Genomic DNA, 19293 nt, shown 5'->3' on the forward strand with positions numbered 1-19293 from the left:
GTATGTTTACATATTAAAATTTAACATTTTGTCTTAAAAAATAACATTTTAAAATTAAATAAAATTGTTAGCATAATCACGATCTAGCATCCCATAACATTTTCATCCTATTCATCATATATATTAGATAATCAATCATAAAATAATAATAAAGGATAAATGTGCGGATAAATGATTTGTCATTTCTTTAAAATGTTTAATAATAATAATAATAGTAATAATAATAATAATAATAATAATAAAAATAATAAAGGATTTGTGGTGAAAGTGTTCCGAATAAAAGATAATTAAAAGGTTTTAATTGGGAAGGGTAATGATGTCATTTCTTTAAAATAATAAAGATAAAAATAGGAAAAAAGTTAAGAAGCTACTAGATTATTTTGAAACGCTACCTTGCTACCTAAGGTAGCGTTCCAAAATAAGTTCTTATTTTAAGCTACGAGCTTATTTTTGAAACATGACCAAACAGAGCTTATAGCTTATTAGTAACTTAAAATAAGTTATAAGCTACTAAATAAGCTTCGACAAACAGAGCCTAAATAATGAGTTAATAATAGCGAAAGTCGTTTATATTTGATGACAATTTTAAATTTAGTAACATATTATCGTTTTTGTCATTTAACACTCCAGACTATCATATTTTGGACACTTTTGGTCCTTCCGATTACTTTTTCAAGTGAAACCATATTTTAGGCAATAGTATTTTCGTATCTTTAATTTAAAAAAAAAAAAAATATTTTCACAATGGGTTAATTCCAACAAAGGTCTCTTGCCTTTGGTGACATTTTCAAATTTAGTCCAAGACAATCATTTTTGTTATTTAACACCTCATACTATCATATTTTGGACACTTTTGGTCATTCCGATTACTTTTTTGAGTGAATTCCAATTTTAGCAAATGGTATTTTTCGATGACAAAGAAGATATATTTTGTTTTTGTTTTTTTTTGCTTTACAATTATAGTAGATGATATCCTGAGCTTTCCAACTGTGTTGCAAAATGATTCTCCCACACCCGGAGGCCCTCACATACCTGATATCACCATTGACGAATGATGATTTGGAGCCGAGTTGAACAAGATGAAGACAAGAGTGGGGTGTAGGAGATGATGTAATCCACGGCTGAAACAATGGTAAATAAATCTGGCCCACATAACCAAACAATAAACAAAAATAGAATAGACAAAAATGTCATTGCCTAAAATATGGTTTCACTTCGAAAAAGTCACCGGAATGATCAAAGTATCCAGAATAGTTTGCCATTTGAGTTGTTAAATGGCAAAATCAATTGTTTGAGACTGAATTTGAAATTGTCACAAAAGATAAGAAACTTTCGCTAGAATTAACTCATTGGAAAAATAATTTAACAATAAATAAACGAAAATACCGTTGTCTAAAATATAATTTCACCGAAAAAGTCATTTGAATGACGAAAATGTATAAAATATGATAGTATAGAGCGTTAAATGACAAAAATAATAATTTGAAACTAAATTTAGAATTGCCATCAAAGACAAAGAGACCTCCGTTAGAATTAACTCATTAAATAATTGATTAAATTCGCAAAATATATTTACTTTATTTAAAATAATTTGTGTCAGAGTTTTTACTATAAATGCCAGATTTTGATATGGATAAAATCCCCTCACTCGAATTTGACTCCCCTTTGCTATACATAGAGTCATAGAGATTTGAATTTGGGCTTTGAAATTGGTGGCGGAGGAGGTTGAACATGATTATTATATTTTAATGTTACGAGTTAGAATTTTGTCAATATTTTTTATTGTGTGGTTCGTAGATTATTATGTATGTACGAATGATATTTATCCAATACACACACTCTCAAATAGTGGTTAAAGGTTTCCCTAATCAAATAATTATAGGAGATTATAATTTGAATTTATACGCAACACATATTTGAAATGAAAGTAAAGGCAATTTATTTCGGTGCACTTGTTATAGGAAAAAGTTCAATTCTATTAAAACACAAATTTATGAATATTTGTAAATTATTGTTGTATCTTTTAAGAAGATTTTGATAGCAACAGTTATATAGATGAATTACACAACTTCTTATTTACAATGATCTCCAATACATTAACACTATTATTTAAATACACATACATCTCCTCTCATTTTGATATATTTCTTTACATACATTGTTTCTAATACATCATATAATTATAAAAATAATAATTTAATATTGCATTATATAATTATAAACAATTTAATTTAATACATACATACGTACTATAATAACAAATTAATTAATACTCGTAAATTATAATCTAAAAATCATTATCCTTAACAGAAAAGAATTAACTACCGAGATGGTCATTTGGCTACGACAAAATTACTAATTTAGTCATTGACTATTTTTTATATATAATTAAGTCATCTAATTTTAAAAATATTAACCAATTTGGTCATTCGATTGTTTAGCCGTTAAAAGTCCGTTTACTCAGAACCAAATTGATAATTTTGTTATAGTCAATGGACCATTTTGGTAATTAAATCTTCGACTTAATAAGAGAGGAAATGGTACATGTGATGTGAGGACTGAAATGGTCCATTGACTATAATAAAATTATTAATTTAGTCCTGAGTAAATGAACGTCTAATAAATAAACAAACGGAGGATCAAATTAGTTAAAAATTTTAAAAATAGAAAACTTAATTAGATAAAGAAAAATAATTAAAAATTAAATTAATAATTTTACTATTGTCAATGGACCATTTTAACAATTAACCCAGAAAAACTAGAAAGGGATGAGAAAGGATTAGAATTTAGAAGAGGACAAAGTAGGGCTGGAGCGGAATAATTGAGAAACCAAAGGACCAAACTGCAAAATCTCCTTTAGACGAAGACCCAGGGACACTCTTCTTTGTGCGCAGCTGGGGTGTGATTTTGGTATAAAATCGCCTCTTCATCGCTCCTCCCAGGGTTAATAGTTAAACCAATTCCATACACCTAAGGAACCCATTTTCTCCTCTCCATTCAACCCTCGTTTCGCCACTGGGGTTTTCTTCTTCTTCTTCTTCTTCTTCTTCTATTCTCCTCCTTCTTCTTCTTCTCTCTAAAACCCCGCTGTACAGTTCTAGAGACCTTTGGATGTATGAGCATCCGCCGACTTTGTTTATTCAGGTCAGTGAGGAATGGAAAAACACTCGATTAAATTATTCGTACGGCTGTTTGTTTGTTTGTTTGATCGATTTTATTTGTGCGACTGTTTGTTCGGATTTGTCGCTGTTACCGATTGATGCTGAAAATATGCGATTTATGTTTGTTTTTAATTTTAATTTTTTGGTGTGATTTCTGTGCAGATTGTTTTTCACAGTACATAGTAGTGGAGGAGTAGTGATTTTGATATGTCGACTCTGAGATCGAGCTTGCCGTCGCGGCTACGGCAGCTCTTTTCCAGCGATGGTGCCATCGGTCCTTCTGTAAAACTCGACTCCGAAACGGTATGTGATTGTTTTTTTTTTCCTGCTTTTACCCTCCCTTATTTGTCAAGTGTGCCTTTGTTGTGCTGTATCGTTGTGTCTGCTTTTGTGTTGCTGACATTAGGGTTTAATTCATTTTTCTTCAAGGTTGTGATTTTATATTGGGGAAGTTAGGCTGTGTACTTCAATTCTCAGCTTTCCTTTCCCCTTCTCCATAAAAATGGCGAAATTCTCTATTTAGTAAACACATTTTTTTTGGAGACTTGTTCTGTTTGGTGTTTTCTCTATCATTACATACTGCATTGCAGCACAGCCTTGTTGGCTTTAGGTTTTCTTTGATCAATACATTTGCATTTTTAGCTGTGATTTCTTAAGAAATCCATGCTGCTTTATAATTTTCTCTACCTTTTATTATTTCTTGGGGGTTGACTGGTTGAGAGTGGGGAATTGGGGATGTTTTTCCTATGTTTTTTTTTTATTTTCTTTTTTCTGTTGCCTTTTGTGGTTCCCTTGTCAAAAGTCATAAGAGGGCAAGTAGGAAAGGAATAGACCAAAGAGATTGAGAAAAGGTTTCTAGAATTCCAACTTACAGCACTGTCACCATAATCCAGGGAAATTGTGTTTATTTCAAAATCCAAAGAAGCTTAAAAGTTATGGGATGCATGAATTCTTATTTTGCTTAATCAGCAATTGCCTTCTATATTGGGGACACAGAGAACACAGAAAAGAAGGAAATGGTCTCTGGAATCCCAACATAGTTTGCTTTCACCATGATCCTAATAAATTGTGGATATTTGAAACTCCAGAGAAGCTTATATAGTTTACTGGGAGAATTCTAAGGATTGCTTAAATAATTTGCAGGGAGAATTCTATAGATTTCTTTTTCAAATTAGTATATTTCAGCACTTCATAGTCTCAATAACTCTAAAAAAGAAATAGTTTTTCTAAGGCGTTCAAGATTCAGTTGGCATATATAGTATGGTCATGAACATGTAGTGTAGTGTTAATGTTAACTTACTCTGCATTGGGTTTTGTAGTGGTGAAGCAGTGAACACTTCCTTTTATGATAAGTTTGTTGAGTTGTGCTCAAAAGGTGCAAGCCAAGTACATAAAAGTGCACTAACAGAAAGATCAAGAAGATTATCATGATATTGTAAAATAATCTTCCCAAAGCATAATTCAATAAATCCTATAAAATAAATAAATGATCTTTCCCAATCATAAACCATAAAACTCAATTAAAAAAAGACTAGTTCTTTTGGAGGCCATTGGTTCTTTTTTAGCTTCTGAATTTACCATGTATCTTTTATCTCTCTCATTATTGACATTGCTTTCAAGTCTCATCTGTTCCACCTTTTAGTTTATTCTGTATTTCTTATGGGATTCTCATTTTCTCTGTCAGTTCCTGTTTTTCATTGGGGTTCAATTCATGTTAGGAACTTTTTAGCCCTTCTCCATATGATCTATTAGACTCCCAGATTCTGAACATATTCATAGTCAGCTAGTCTTTGAATAATGCATGCCTTGTGTCTTCTGTATTCAAATCTATAACAAGAAGTATTCAGCTTGATACTATAAATTGTTCATAAGACTCCCTGTGTTCTATCAAAATTGTACTTATTACTTGACAAATCATTCAAGCCTATTTTGTTCATGTTAGGTTTTACCCTGCTTCCATGCTTTCCTCCTAGCTTGTTGGTACCATTGACACCCTTTTAGCATTTATACGGAGGGTTAAATTCATACTCTTAGATGTGTTAAAAATCAGGTTTCATTTTAAGAACATTAGGGCATAGGTATTTAATAAGTAAGCATTGCAAGAAAGAGCAGGTGAAAATCAACCTCGGTATGTCTCCTATATCAATACTAATGGTGCTCAGCATGTGATGCTGAATTTATTTTTGCAGCTAGTATGAGATGATTTCAAATATTTGCTTTCTTATATACTATTTGTTAGTTTTTCATTTTACCCTGTTCTTTAGATGTGTTCTTAATATATATATATATATATATATACTAACTTGTAATTTTTGATAAACTCAATGCTGTATCCTTTTATAATTTATATGTTATTTACAAATAAGAAACCAAATATTTGCTGCCTAATTCTCGCATTTATTATTTCAAGACATGATGATGTTTGCATTTATGGGTATGATGGCATCCTCGCTCTCTCTTTACTAATCTGTATGTCTGTCATGCAGCCTCAAAGAATAAAGGCATTTATTGACAAGGTCATCCAATGTCCATTGCAAGATATAGCAATACCTCTATCTGGATTTCGGTGGGAGTATGGCAAGGTGGGTTTCTTTTCCTTATGTTTTTCTTCTCTTCATTAATCTTTCTTTTAACTCTATGCTCCCTCTTTGCAGGGAAATTTTCATCACTGGAGACCATTGTTTCTTCATTTTGAAACATATTTCAAGACATATGTGTCTTGTAGGAATGACCTTCTGATGTGTGATGATATTTTAGGAGATGTTAGTCCATTCCCTAAACAGGCAATTCTACAAATTTTGCGGGTGATGCAAATTATTTTAGAAAACTGTCATAACAAGAGTTCATTCAGTGGTCTGGAGGTATGCTGGTTATTCCATAGGTTTGGATTTCTTATATTATGCATCATAGATGGATATTGTAGGGGACTTATTTGACTATAATTTTGTGCTTGTTTCATGGCAGCATTTCAAGATCTTGCTGGCTTCAACAGACCCTGAAATTCTTATTGCGACTTTAGAGACTCTTTCCGCATTAGTGAAAATAAATCCATCCAAGTTACATGCAAGTGGGAAGTTGATTGGATGCGGGTCAGTGAATAGCTGCCTTCTGTCACTTGCACAGGGTTGGGGAAGCAAAGAAGAGGGTTTGGGTTTGTATTCTTGTGTTACAATTAGTGAAAGAACTCAAGATGAAGGACTCTGTTTATTTCCGTCTGATGTAGAAAGTGTTGATGACAATAAGTTGTATCGCTTGGGTTCGACAGTTTATTTTGAATTGCATGGTAATGGTAGCTGCTCTCAGAGTACAGGGGAGGGTAGTGATGCTTCAATATCTTCTGCTATGAGTGTGATTCACATGAGTGATCTATATTTGCGGAAAGAGGATGACCTATCTCTTATGAAGTCTTGCATTGAGCAATACAATGTACCTACCGACCAGAGATTCTCATTGTTGACCAGAATCAGATATGCACATGCCTTAAGTTCACCCAGAGTGTGCAAGCTTTACAGCAAGATTTGCCTTCTTGCTTTCATTGTGCTTATCCAAGCTAGTGACTCTCATGATGAACTTGCATCCTTCTTTGCAAATGAACCTGAGTATACCAATGAATTAATCAGGATTGTTCGATCTGAAGAAACCATCTCTGGAGCAATTAGAACACTTGCAATGAATGCCTTGGGAGCACAGTTGGCTGCATATGCATCATCGCATGAGCGAGCACGTATTTTGAGTGGGTCAAGCATCAGTTTTGCCGGCGGTAATCGTATGATCCTCCTAAATGTGCTACAAAGAGCAATTTTGTCATTGAATAGCTCCAATGATCCATCATCTGTGGCTTTTGTTGAAGCTGTTTTACAGTTCTATCTGTTGCATGTCATATCATCCTCAAGCTCAGGAAGTGCTATTAGAGGATCAGGAATGGTACCCACTTTCTTACCACTAGTGGAGGATTCTGATCCTGCACATTTACACCTCGTTTGTCTGGCTGTTAAGACTTTACAGAAGCTCTTAGACTACAGTAATGCAGCAGTAACACTTTTTAAAGACTTGGGTGGGGTTGAGCTTTTGGCTCATAGGCTGCAAATAGAAGTGCAAAAAGTGATTAATTTGGCCGGGCGAGATGACAAGTCAATGGAGATTGTAGAATCTTCTAGATGTAAGGATGACGAAGTACACTCTCATAAGAGACTCATCAGGGCTTTACTAAAGACACTAGGGTCTGCTACTTATGCACCTGCAAATTCTGCGAGATCTCAGAGTTCTAATGATGTCTCTTTGCCTGTCACACTGTCACTGATTTTTGGCAATGTTGAAAAGTTCGGAGGTGATATTTACTCCTCAGCAGTGACTGTCATGAGTGAGATAATTCACAAGGATCCTACATGTTTTCCTACTTTGCATGATCTGGGTCTTCCAAATGCTTTTCTGTCTTCAGTTGTGGCCGGAATTCTACCTTCTCCAAAGGCCCTTACTTGTGTTCCTAATGGACTTGGTGCAATTTGTCTTAATGCTAAGGGGCTTGAAGCAGTTAAAGAAATGTCAGCACTGCGCTTCCTTGTTGACATTTTCACTGACAAAAAGTATGTGATTGCTATGAATGAAGGTATTGTCCCATTGGCAAATGCTGTAGAGGAACTTCTGCGCCATGTTTCTTCATTGAGAGCTACAGGTGTGGATCTGATAATTGAAATTATTAAGAAAATTGCATCATTTGAACAGTTTGAGCATGGAGAGTCATCTGGGAAAGCGAGTGTAGGCAATGAAATGGAAATGGATTCAGACAACCATGAGAATGTTGGTCCTTGCACTCTAATTGAGGCAACAAATTCACCCACAGAGGCTATGGGTGATGAACAATTCATCCAGTTGGCTATCTTTCATGTGATGGTGCTTGTTCACCGCACAATGGAGAATTCTGAAACATGTAGGCTGTTTGTTGAAAAATCAGGAATTGAAGCTTTGTTGAAACTCCTACTATGGCCTAGTATTGCACAATCTTCAGAAGGGATGTCTATTGCATTACACAGTACCATGGTCTTCAAGACTTTTACTCAGCATCACTCTGCTGCTCTTGCTCGTGCATGCTGTTCCTTCCTCCGAGATCATATGAAGAAAGCTTTGATGGGGTTGAGTGGTGTTTCAGGGTCTTTTCTACTGGATCCTAAAGTGAGTCAAGATAGAACGACTTTCTCCTCTCTTTTTCTTGTTGAATTTCTTCTGTTTCTGGCTGCATCTAAAGACAATCGTTGGGTAACTGCTTTGCTAAATGAATTTGGAAATGGAAGCAAAGATGTTTTAGAAGATATTGGGAGGATACACCGTGAAATTCTCTGGCAAATTGTACTGCTTGAGGATGCCAAGATTGAGGAAGATGGTGTCTGTGATGGTTCTGGTGATGAATCAAGGAATTCTGAATTTGGTTCAGCTGATAGTGAAGAACAGAGGTTGAGCTCCTTCAGGCAGTTTCTTGATCCTTTACTGAGGAGGAGGATGACTGGGTGGAGTTTTGAGTCCCAGTTTTTTGATATTATATCTCTATATCGTGATCTGACACGAGCTGCTGCTCTGACACGAGCGGGAGCTCCAGTTCCACAGCGACAGAGTGGAGATGGTACTTCAAACATGGAGCTGGGTGCTAGCAATCAACTGCAACAGTCGAGCTCTGTTGATGGTGCTGCAACTAGTGCTCAAAAGGATGATGACAAGCAAAGATCCTATTATCATTCATGTTGTGATATGGTTAGGTCCTTATCTATTCATATCATGCATTTGATTCAAGAGTTGGGTAAGGTTATGTTGCTTCCGTCTCGTAGACGGGATGATATGCTGAATGTGTCTCCTCCTTCAAAATCAGTTGCATCTACCATTGCTTCTATTGCATTGGACCACATGAATTATGGAGGCCATGTAAATACATCTGGAGCAGAGGTCTCCGTGTCAACAAAGTGCCGTTATTTTGGCAAAGTCATTGAATTTATTGATGGGATTATACTGGATAAGCCTGATGCATGCAATCCTGTTGTACTGAATTGCCTGTATGGGCGTGGAGTTATTCAGTCAGTTTTGACCACATTTGAAGCTACTAATCAGTTGCTTTTTGCTGTTAATAGAGGCCCTGCTTCTCCTATGGAGACTGATGAAAGTTGTTTGAGGCAGGATGGGGTCCAGGAATCTGATAATTCATGGATACATGGTCCTTTGGGTAGTTATGGAAAGCTGATGGATCACCTTGTGACTTCATCTTTAATTTTGTCTCCTTTCACAAAGCACTTACTTACCCAACCTTTAATAAGTGGGGGTATTCCATTTCCCCGAGATGCTGAGACATTTGTAAAGGTTCTCCAGTCCATGGTACTTAAGGCAGTACTGCCTGTTTGGACTCATCCTCAATTTACAGAATGCAGTTATGAGTTCATTGCTACAGTTCTTAACATCATGAGACACATCTACTCAGGAGTAGAAGTGAAGAACACAAATACCAATGCTACTCGTCTTTCTGGTCCTCCCCCGAATGAAGCAGCTATTTCAACAATTGTCGAAATGGGGTTCACTAGGTCTCGAGCTGAAGAGGCTCTTAGGCAGGTTGGTTCAAATAGTGTGGAGCTGGCAATGGAATGGTTGTTCTCACATCCAGAGGAAACACAAGAGGATGATGAGCTTGCCCGTGCACTGGCAATGTCACTTGGGAATTCTGGGTCTGATGCAAAGGAAGATGTTGCACATGAAAGCAGCCATACAATTGAAGAAGAAATTGTCCAACCTCCTCCTATGGATGATCTGTTGTCAACATGTAAAAAACTTCTACAAATGAAGGACTCTCTAGCATTTCCTGTCAGGGATCTTCTTGTGATCATATGCTCCCAAAATGATGGTGAACATCGGTCCAGTGTGATTTCGTTTATGATTGATCAAGTGAAGCTGTGCACCAACATCTCTGACACTGGGAACATAAATATGCTGTCTAATCTTTTTCATGTCCTAGCTCTAATCCTTAATGAAGATCAATCTGCAAGAGAAGCAGCTGCCAAAAATGGTCTGGCCAAAGTTACATCAGATATTCTTTCACAGTGGGTTTCAAGCCCATTTGACAGGGAGAAAATCCCCAAATGGGTTACAGCAGCTTTCATTGCCATTGATCGACTTGCCCAGGTGGATCAAAAGTTGAATGCTGATATGCTAGAGGTATTAAAGAAGGATGTTGTTTGCCAGACAGCTGTTTCAGTTGATGAGGATAAACAGAATAAATTGCATTCATCTCTGGGTTTGTCTCCAAAATATCTGGATCAACAGGAGCAAAAACAGCTTGTTGAAATTGCTTGCGCTTGTATTAGGAATCAGCTTCCATCTGAGATGATGCATGCTGCTCTGCAACTCTGTTCTACCCTCACAAGAAATCACTCTGTTGCTGTAATTTTTCTAGATGCTGGAGGCTTGGATCAACTGCTTTCCTTGCCAACAAGTAGCATGTTTGTTGGGTTTGACAACATAGCTGCTACCATAATACGTCACATTCTTGAGGATCCTCAGACACTTCAGCAAGCAATGGAAACTGAGATACGTCATAGCATTGTAACAGCTGCCAATAGACAGCCCACTGGAAGGCTTACACCTCGTAGTTTTCTCTCAAATTTGACTTCTGTTATTCAGCGCGATCCATTGATTTTCATGCAGGCTGCTCGGTCTGTTTGCCAAGTGGAGATGGTTGGTGATAGGCCATATGTTACCTTACTTAAAGATCGAGAGAAGGATAAAAGGGATAAAGAGAAGGAGAGAGAGAAGTCTGAGGAGAAAGATAAGCTTCAAAATAATGATTTGAAGATTGGTGTAGCTGCTGTGAGCCCTGGTTCACATGGGAAGAGTGTTGATACTGGTTCTAAGAATGCCAAACTTCATCGAAAGCCTCCTCATAGCTTTGTGAATGTCATTGAACTACTTTTGGATTCAGTTGTAGCATTTGTTCCTTCCATGAAAGATGAATCTGTGACTAGAGAGGGCTCATCCTCATCAGACATGGACATTGATGTTTCTGCCAGCAAGGATAAAGGAAAAGCAATTGCATCTGTATCTGAGGGGACTGATACTGATAACCAGGAGACTTCTGCATCCATGGCGAAGATAGTGTTTATCTTGAAGCTCCTCACAGAGATCCTTTTAATGTATGCTCCATCTATTCATATTCTACTCCGAAGAGATGCTGAAATCAGTAGCAAGAGTGCTCCTCCACGTGGTCTTTCTGTTAATTGTTCTGGTGGAATCTTTCACCATGTTCTTCACAAATTCCTTCCATATTCTAAGAATCCTCGAAAGGAAAAGAAAGCTGATGTAGACTGGAGGCAAAAGCTAGCAAGCAGGGCCAACCAGTTTTTGGTAGCATCTTGTGTTCGCTCATCAGAGGCGAGGAAGAGAGTCTTTACTGATATCAGTACTGTGTTCCATGATTTTGTTGAATTGTCCAAGGGGGGTTTCAGGGCGCCTGGAGTTGATTTTCTGGCTTTCATTGATCTGCTTAATGATATTCTTGCTGCCCGCACACCTACAGGCTCCTACATTTCAGCAGAGGCTTCAGCCACTTTTGTAGATGTTGGTCTGGTTCGGTCTTTGACTCGAGCTCTTCATGTCTTAGACCTTGATCATGGTGATTCAGCGAAGGTTGTTACAGGGCTTGTTAAAGTATTGGAGTCGGTCACAAAGGAACATGTCCATGCTGCAGAGTCCAACACTGGAAGGCTTGACCAAACAGAAAAGGCACAGGAGCACAATCAGCATGGAAGTGATAATGGTGCTAGTGTAACACAGTCTATGGAGACAGCCTCCCAAGCTAATGCCAACTCAGTCCCAACAGATCAGAATGAAGCTTTTGGTGCAACACAAAATTATGGTGGATCTGAAGCTGTGACTGATGATATGGAACATGACCAGGATATTGATGGGGGTTTTGGTCTACAGAATGATGATGATTACATGCATGAGAATAACGAGGGCACTAGAGCGCTGGAAAATGGCATTGATGCAGTGGGCATAAGATTTGAAATTCAGCCTGATGTTCAAGACAATCTTGGTGAAGACGAGGATGATGATGAGGAGGACGATGACGACGAGATGTCAGCAGATGAAGGAGATGATGTCGATGAAGATGAAGATGGGGAAGAGGAAGAACACAATGATCTCGAGGAAGATGAAGTGCATCACTTGCCCCATAATGACACTGATCAAGATGACCATGAAATTGATGAAGATGAGTTTGATGAGGAGGTGATGGAAGAAGAGGATGAGGATGATGAGGACGAAGATGATGGTCTCATACTTAGGTTTGGTGATGGAATGAATGGTCTTAATGTATTGGACCATATTGAGGTCTTTGGCAGAGATAACAGTTTCTCTAACGAGACTCTTCATGTTATGCCTGTTGAAGTTTTTGGCTCCAGGCGCCCAGGCCGTACTACATCAATATACAATCTTCTCGGAAGAAGCAGTGATAGCAGTATTCCTTCTTTGCATCCACTTTTGGTGGAGCCATCTTCTTCATTGCACGTGGGCCATCTAAGACAATCAGGTATCTTCATTGTTCACTTCTGTCTCTCTCCCTCTCCCTCTCCCTCTACTCTGTTTACAAAGTGGCAGTTGCTGTCTTAGTTTCTTGCCTTGTGAATGAGATCTCAGTCTGGTCTTTGTTTTCATTGCAGAGAATGCCCGTGATCATTACTCTGATAGGAATCAAGAAGGAACACCATCTCGTTTAGAGTCTTTCTTCCGGTCACTGCGAAATGGGCGTCATGGTCATCGATTGAACTTGTGGTCCAGTGATAACCAACAAAGTGGTGGATCTAATGTGTCTGCTGTTCCACAGGGTCTTGAAGATTTAGTTGTTAGCCATCTGAGGCGGCCAGAGCCAGGGAAGCCTTCTGACCATGAAGCAGCAGTGGAGTCTCACAGTAAAGGTGATGCCAGCCAATTTCCAGGATCAGCTGGGACAACTTCTGAACACCCCACAGAAACCAATGAGAACGATGAAAACAGGCAAACATCTCCTCCATCTGCGGTGCCAGATGGTTCTGGAAATTCTGATATGACACCTGTGGCAAATGCAGCTACTCAGAGAACAGATGCATCCAGCAGACCACCTCAATCTATTGAAATGCAGTTTGAGCAGAATGAGGTTGTGCGGGATGTTGAAGCTGTTAGCCAGGAGAGCAGTGAAAGTGGGGCAACTCTAGGAGAGAGTCTTCGAAGTCTTGATGTTGAAATTGGAAGTGCGGATGGCCATGATGATGGTGGGGATAGGCATGGTGTGGCAGATAATCGGACAAGGCGGACTAATGTATCATTTGGAAATACTGCACCAGTTAGTGGCAGGGATGCACCGCTCACTAGTGTATCTGAGGTTTCTGAACCTCCAAATCAAGAAGCAGAACGAACTGGTCCATCTGAGGAACAGCAGCCGAATACTGATACTGATACTGTGTCTATTGATCCTGCATTTTTAGAGGCACTTCCAGAGGAGCTGAGAGCAGAGGTTCTTTCTGCTCAACAGGGTCAAGTGGCTCAACCTCAAAATGCTGACGCACAGAACACTGGAGATATTGATCCAGAGTTTTTAGCTGCACTTCCACCAGATATCCGGGAAGAAGTTTTGGCTCAGCAACGAGCACAAAGGCTGCAGCAATCACAGGAGCTAGAAGGGCAACCTGTTGAGATGGATACAGTCTCTATTATCGCAACATTCCCTTCTGATTTACGAGAAGAGGTATATTAGTACATAGAAATTGAGCTTCCATTATATTTTTATCCTATTTGTTTAAATATATATCTTCTGATGTTTTCCACTTCCTTTTTGGCTTAGGTTCTTTTGACATCTTCGGATGCTATACTTGCAAACCTTACACCTGCACTTGTGGCAGAAGCAAATTTGTTGCGTGAAAGGTTTGCGCGGAGATATAATCGAACACTTTTTGGTGTATACCCTAGAAGCCGTAGAGGTGAATCCTCTAGAAGAGGTGAAGGCGTTGATAGGGCAGGTGGAGCTCGTAGATCCCTTGGAAACAAGCCTGTGGAGGCAGATGGGTCACCTTTAGTTGACGTAGAGGATTTGAAGGCGTTGATTCGTTTGCTTCGTATAGTCCAGGTATTCTGTTGGTGGAATTGAATTGCAAAATTTGACTTATGATTTTAAATATTAAGGGGTCTGAATATCTGTTTGTGTTCAGCCACTTTACAAAGGCCAGCTACAGAGGGTTTTACTGAATCTCAGTGCACATGCTGTTACCAGAACTTCTCTAATAAAAATCCTTATGGACTTGTTGATGCTTGATGTAAGGAAGCCTGCCAACAGTCTGAATACTTCTGAGCCTCCTTATAGGCTGTATGCCTGCCAAAGTAATGTCATGTATTCTCGTCCACAACATTTTGACGGTAAGGCTTTTTTGCCACTTCAATATCATTGATTAGACCCTTAGCCATTGTAATCATTAGGCAATTCAAGCAAGTTAATGACTGAAAAGTCTTCCTAGGTTTCAACTCATTCTTATCAATTCTTTGCAACACTTAGCCATTGTGATCATTATGTTTTCATACTTTATACTGTTTCTAAGCTGTCGAAATTATCATTAACTATTGACCTTATTGAGTATTGAACATTGTGTGTGTGTGTGTGTGTGTGTGTGTGTGTATATATATATATATATATATATATATATATATATATATATATAAAGGTTTATGAGTTTATCTGTATCTTTTTATTGTATGGATTCCAAATTGGTTTTTGTACTGTTATTTCATTTTATTTCTGTCAGTTGTAATAACAAGAATTTTTCATTTCCAAAGGCATCCCACCTCTGGTATCGCGGCGTGTCCTAGAGACACTTACATACTTGGCCCGAAATCATTCCTTAGTTGCAAAGGCTCTACTGGAGTTTAGAGTCACACCATCAGTACAAGAAGAATCCAGGAACCCAGAACAGAGACAAGGAAAGGCTGTGATGGTTGTTGACTATGATGCGCAGCAGCTTGAAGGACAAGTATCTCTGGCATTATTGTTGGGGCTGTTGAATCACCCACTTTATTTAAGGAGTGTTGCGCATTTAGAGCAGGTAACATATGAATAATTATGTGGAAAATCTCTAATCTTTTGTATTTCAATTATCTAACATGCATTCTTCATTTCATTTCAGCTTTTAAACCTGTTGGATGTCATTGTTGATAATGTTGAAGGCAAGTCAAATGCTCCTGATGAGCCTGCACCATCTACCACCGAGCAGCCATCTGCTCCTCAAAATTCTTCCTCAGATGCTGAAATGAATGATGAATCTCGTATTACATCATCAGAAGTTGATGAACAGTCTAAACCTTCATCATCCACTGAAAAAGAAAATGATGCCCATAGTATTCTACTTAACCTCCCACGAGCAGAGCTCCAACTTCTGTGTTCATTACTTGCACGAGAAGGGTAATACTTATAAAGTAGTATCTCTAGTGTTATGCAACACATTTATATGGCATCATTCTACTTCATTTATATGGCAATGAAATATTTTTGAGTATAATACATTCAATAGTTGTGATCTCACACTCACACACACACACACACGTATATATATATATATATATATATATATATGCATGCTTCTATTTCAATGTATGATGTAAGATTGCTTGTTTGTTTAGGAAAAAAAAGTATTTTCTACAACTTATTAGTTTCATATGATGAGGTTTTACACTGCGTAGGAATGGTTGAGCTACTCTTATGCTATTTTTTGATGTGTTGATATGTTTAGGGTTCTCACTATCTTGTTATTCTGACTTGTTGACAATATCTTACTTCTCTCAGCCTGTCAGACAATGCATATACTTTGGTAGCAGAGGTACTGAAAAAGCTGGTGGCTATTGTCCCTGTGCATTGCCATTTATTTACTGCTGAACTGGCTAGCTCGATTCAAATTCTGACCAAGTCTGCAATGGATGAGTTACGCAACTTTGCTGAAGTAGAGAAAGCACTATTCAGTACTAGTTCCACTGATGGGGCTGCAATTCTCAGGGTTCTCCAAGCATTGACCTCTCTTGTTCCATCACTTGGTGAAAAGGGCAAGGATCGTCAAGTTCCTGCTGGGACAGAGCATGCTGCTGACATTTCCTTGGTTTCGGATATCAATACTGCTTTGGAGCCTCTTTGGCTTGAGCTCAGCACTTGCATAAGCAAAATAGAAAGCTTCTCTGATACATCAGCTGACGTGTCACGATCTTCAATTGTTTCCACATCTAAGTCTTCTGGTGTTATGCCTCCACTTCCTGCCGGTACTCAGAATATCTTACCTTACATTGAGTCCTTTTTTGTGATGTGTGAGAAGTTGCAACCTGGACAATCAGGCGCAGGAGGTGATTTTGGTATTGCTGTTTCTGATGTTGAAGATGCCATTGCTTCTGCTTCCCAGCAGAAATCTTTAGGACTTGCAATCAAGTTTGATGAAAAAAATGTTGCTTTTGTGAAGTTTGCTGAAAAGCACAGGAAACTTCTGAATGCTTTTGTTCGCCAAAACCCTGGATTACTTGAGAAGTCTTTCTCAATTATGCTCAAGGTTCCTCGCTTTGTTGATTTTGACAATAAAAGATCTCATTTTAGATCTAAGATTAAACATCAGCATGATCATCACCATAGTCCCTTGAGAATTTCTGTGAGACGTGCATATATTCTTGAAGATTCATATAATCAGTTGCGCATGAGGTCAACTCAAGAACTTAAAGGGAGGTTGACTGTTCATTTCCAAGGGGAAGAAGGAATTGATGCCGGTGGACTTACCAGGGAATGGTACCAGTTGCTGTCCAGGGTAATTTTTGACAAAGGAGCATTATTATTTACCACAGTTGGCAATGAATCTACATTTCAGCCAAATCCCAACTCTGTTTACCAAACTGAGCATCTCTCATACTTCAAATTTGTGGGGAGAGTTGTGAGTACCTTCTATCTTGTTCTTGACATTGGATGTTCTGTAATCTATTATCTATCTATATTCCTAATATGTCTATGGTATGTATCCAGGTTGGGAAGGCACTTTTTGATGGTCAACTTTTGGATGTTCATTTCACAAGGTCCTTCTACAAGCATATTCTTGGGTCTAAAGTGACGTATCATGATATTGAAGCCATTGATCCTGATTACTTTAAAAATTTGAAATGGCTGCTTGAGGTTTGCTATATTCTGGCCTTTTTTTTCGGCATCTTCTCATTTTGCATTGTTTTGCCAATGCTCATGACTAATTCATTTTTTTTTTTTTAAATAAAATCTGTAGAATGACATAAGTGATGTTTTGGACCTTACATTCAGCATCGATGCTGATGAAGAGAAGCTGATACTTTATGAACGCAATGAGGTATGAAAACTGAAGTTGTTATTTGTTGTGTGTTTAATGTTCCTCCCTACCATTTTTCTTGTCTAAAAATTCTAAGATTTCATTTACTTGATATAGGTTACTGATTATGAACTTATTCCTGGTGGTCGAAACATTCGAGTTACTGAGGAAAATAAGCACCAATATGTTGACTTGGTTGCGGAACACCGCTTGACAACTGCCATCCGTCCTCAGATAAATGCATTCTTGGAAGGGTTCACTGAATTAATACCACGTGAACTGATATCAATCTTTAATGATAAGGAATTGGAACTATTGATAAGTGGCCTGCCTGATATTGATTGTAAGTAAATTTGTCTATTTTGTTACACTAAATAAAACCTCTTTTTAACTGGTTAACCATGTATGTGAGGTAATGTATTTTCATAATGGTATTCAGTGGACGACATGAGAGCAAATACGGAGTACTCTGGGTATAGTACCGCATCCCCTGTTATACAATGGTTTTGGGAGGTTGTTCAGGGTTTCAGCAAGGAAGATAAGGCTCGGTTGCTACAGTTTGTGACTGGTACCTCTAAGGTACATTTTACGGCTTTGTGTTATATTTTTCCACATTAGTATATGCCCTTGAATATCAGTTGATTGAATTTAACTACCATTTCAGGTTCCCCTAGAAGGTTTTAGTGCTCTGCAAGGTATATCTGGCTCCCAGAAGTTTCAGATCCACAAGGCATATGGTAGCGCCAATCACTTGCCTTCGGCACATACATGGTAATCATTGTTTCTGTATCTAAACAACTGTAGTTTGATTTGTTTTGGTGGGGATTCCTAATATGATTGTGTGATGCATGGATGCAGTTTCAACCAGTTGGATCTGCCGGAGTATCCTTCTAAGCAGCATCTAGAGGAGAGGCTACTGCTGGCTATTCATGAAGCCAATGAAGGTTTTGGATTCGGTTAAGGGAGGGCATAGTTGGGGAGAAGAGTGTAGATATAATCTTTATGCTAAAACTTGTTCGTTTACAGAAATGTTGCCGAAGGGCATTTCTATATCTTTGATATGCTTGTCTATATACTTACTGTACAGATTATATTTTTTTATGACAAGTGTTTTTGGGCAGTTTTTGTTTTGCCAATTCATATGATCATATCCCCCCGGGGAAGTTTGTTGGTATGGGGGTTGGTGACTAACAGCTTCAATGCCTCTTTTGCTATCACTCAACTCTACCAAGCCAAATTGATCTTGACCTGATTGCTTTAAACGAAGCACTGTTATGTCTCCTCCTGGCTAAAACTTCAAGAAGCTATTGCGGGTAAAGAGCCAGAAGGACGGAACTCTTCTGAAAATGCCAGTTGGACTAAAACAATTACTCCCTTCGTCACATTTTATGTGTGGTTAATGAGGTTTGATTTAAGTTATTTTTAATTTAATTTTTCATAATATTAAGCTCAGAAGTATACAACATTTATATATTTAGAAACTACTCAACTATTAAATACAAAAAGTTAAATTTGAAAATAAGTAAAAAATATTAAAAAAAATAAATAAACAAGAAAGAGTTGGTTTGATCAATGAATATGAATAATAAGTATGACAGATAAAGTGAGACAGAGAATCTTAGATAAAATATGATTTATACAACAATTGGTATATTTATAGATTGACATGGCACAACTTGCATTCGAGCAAACCCCAATGAGAGGTTTTTACCAACTTTTGAAACAGTGAAAAATTTATATCTTGGATTTTAACAAATGTGGAAAGTAATATTTTCTTGAATTGAAAA

The 19293-nt window shown here is 37.8% G+C and overlaps 1 protein-coding gene across 1 annotated transcript; it reads left to right on the forward strand.

Moving 5' to 3' along the window:
- Window positions 1-2932: 2932 nt before the first annotated feature.
- LOC109152791 (E3 ubiquitin-protein ligase UPL2-like) lies at window positions 2933-18643 on the forward strand. Its single transcript, XM_019300433.1, has 17 exons — window positions 2933-3144; window positions 3324-3464; window positions 5648-5743; window positions 5816-6022; window positions 6126-12717; window positions 12848-13908; window positions 14005-14286; window positions 14369-14573; window positions 14988-15253; window positions 15335-15609; window positions 15991-17107; window positions 17197-17343; window positions 17447-17527; window positions 17624-17849; window positions 17946-18085; window positions 18171-18277; window positions 18365-18643. Exons 2-17 carry the CDS (start codon window positions 3369-3371, stop codon window positions 18465-18467), a joined length of 11001 nt encoding a protein of 3666 aa, XP_019155978.1. The 5' UTR covers window positions 2933-3144; window positions 3324-3368; the 3' UTR covers window positions 18468-18643.
- The last annotated feature ends 650 nt before the right edge of the window (window positions 18644-19293 follow it).

The sequence above is a fragment of the Ipomoea nil genome, unplaced genomic scaffold (assembly GCF_001879475.1).
Source record: "Ipomoea nil cultivar Tokyo-kokei standard unplaced genomic scaffold, Asagao_1.1 scaffold2480, whole genome shotgun sequence".
NCBI classification, from domain to species: domain Eukaryota; kingdom Viridiplantae; phylum Streptophyta; class Magnoliopsida; order Solanales; family Convolvulaceae; genus Ipomoea; species Ipomoea nil.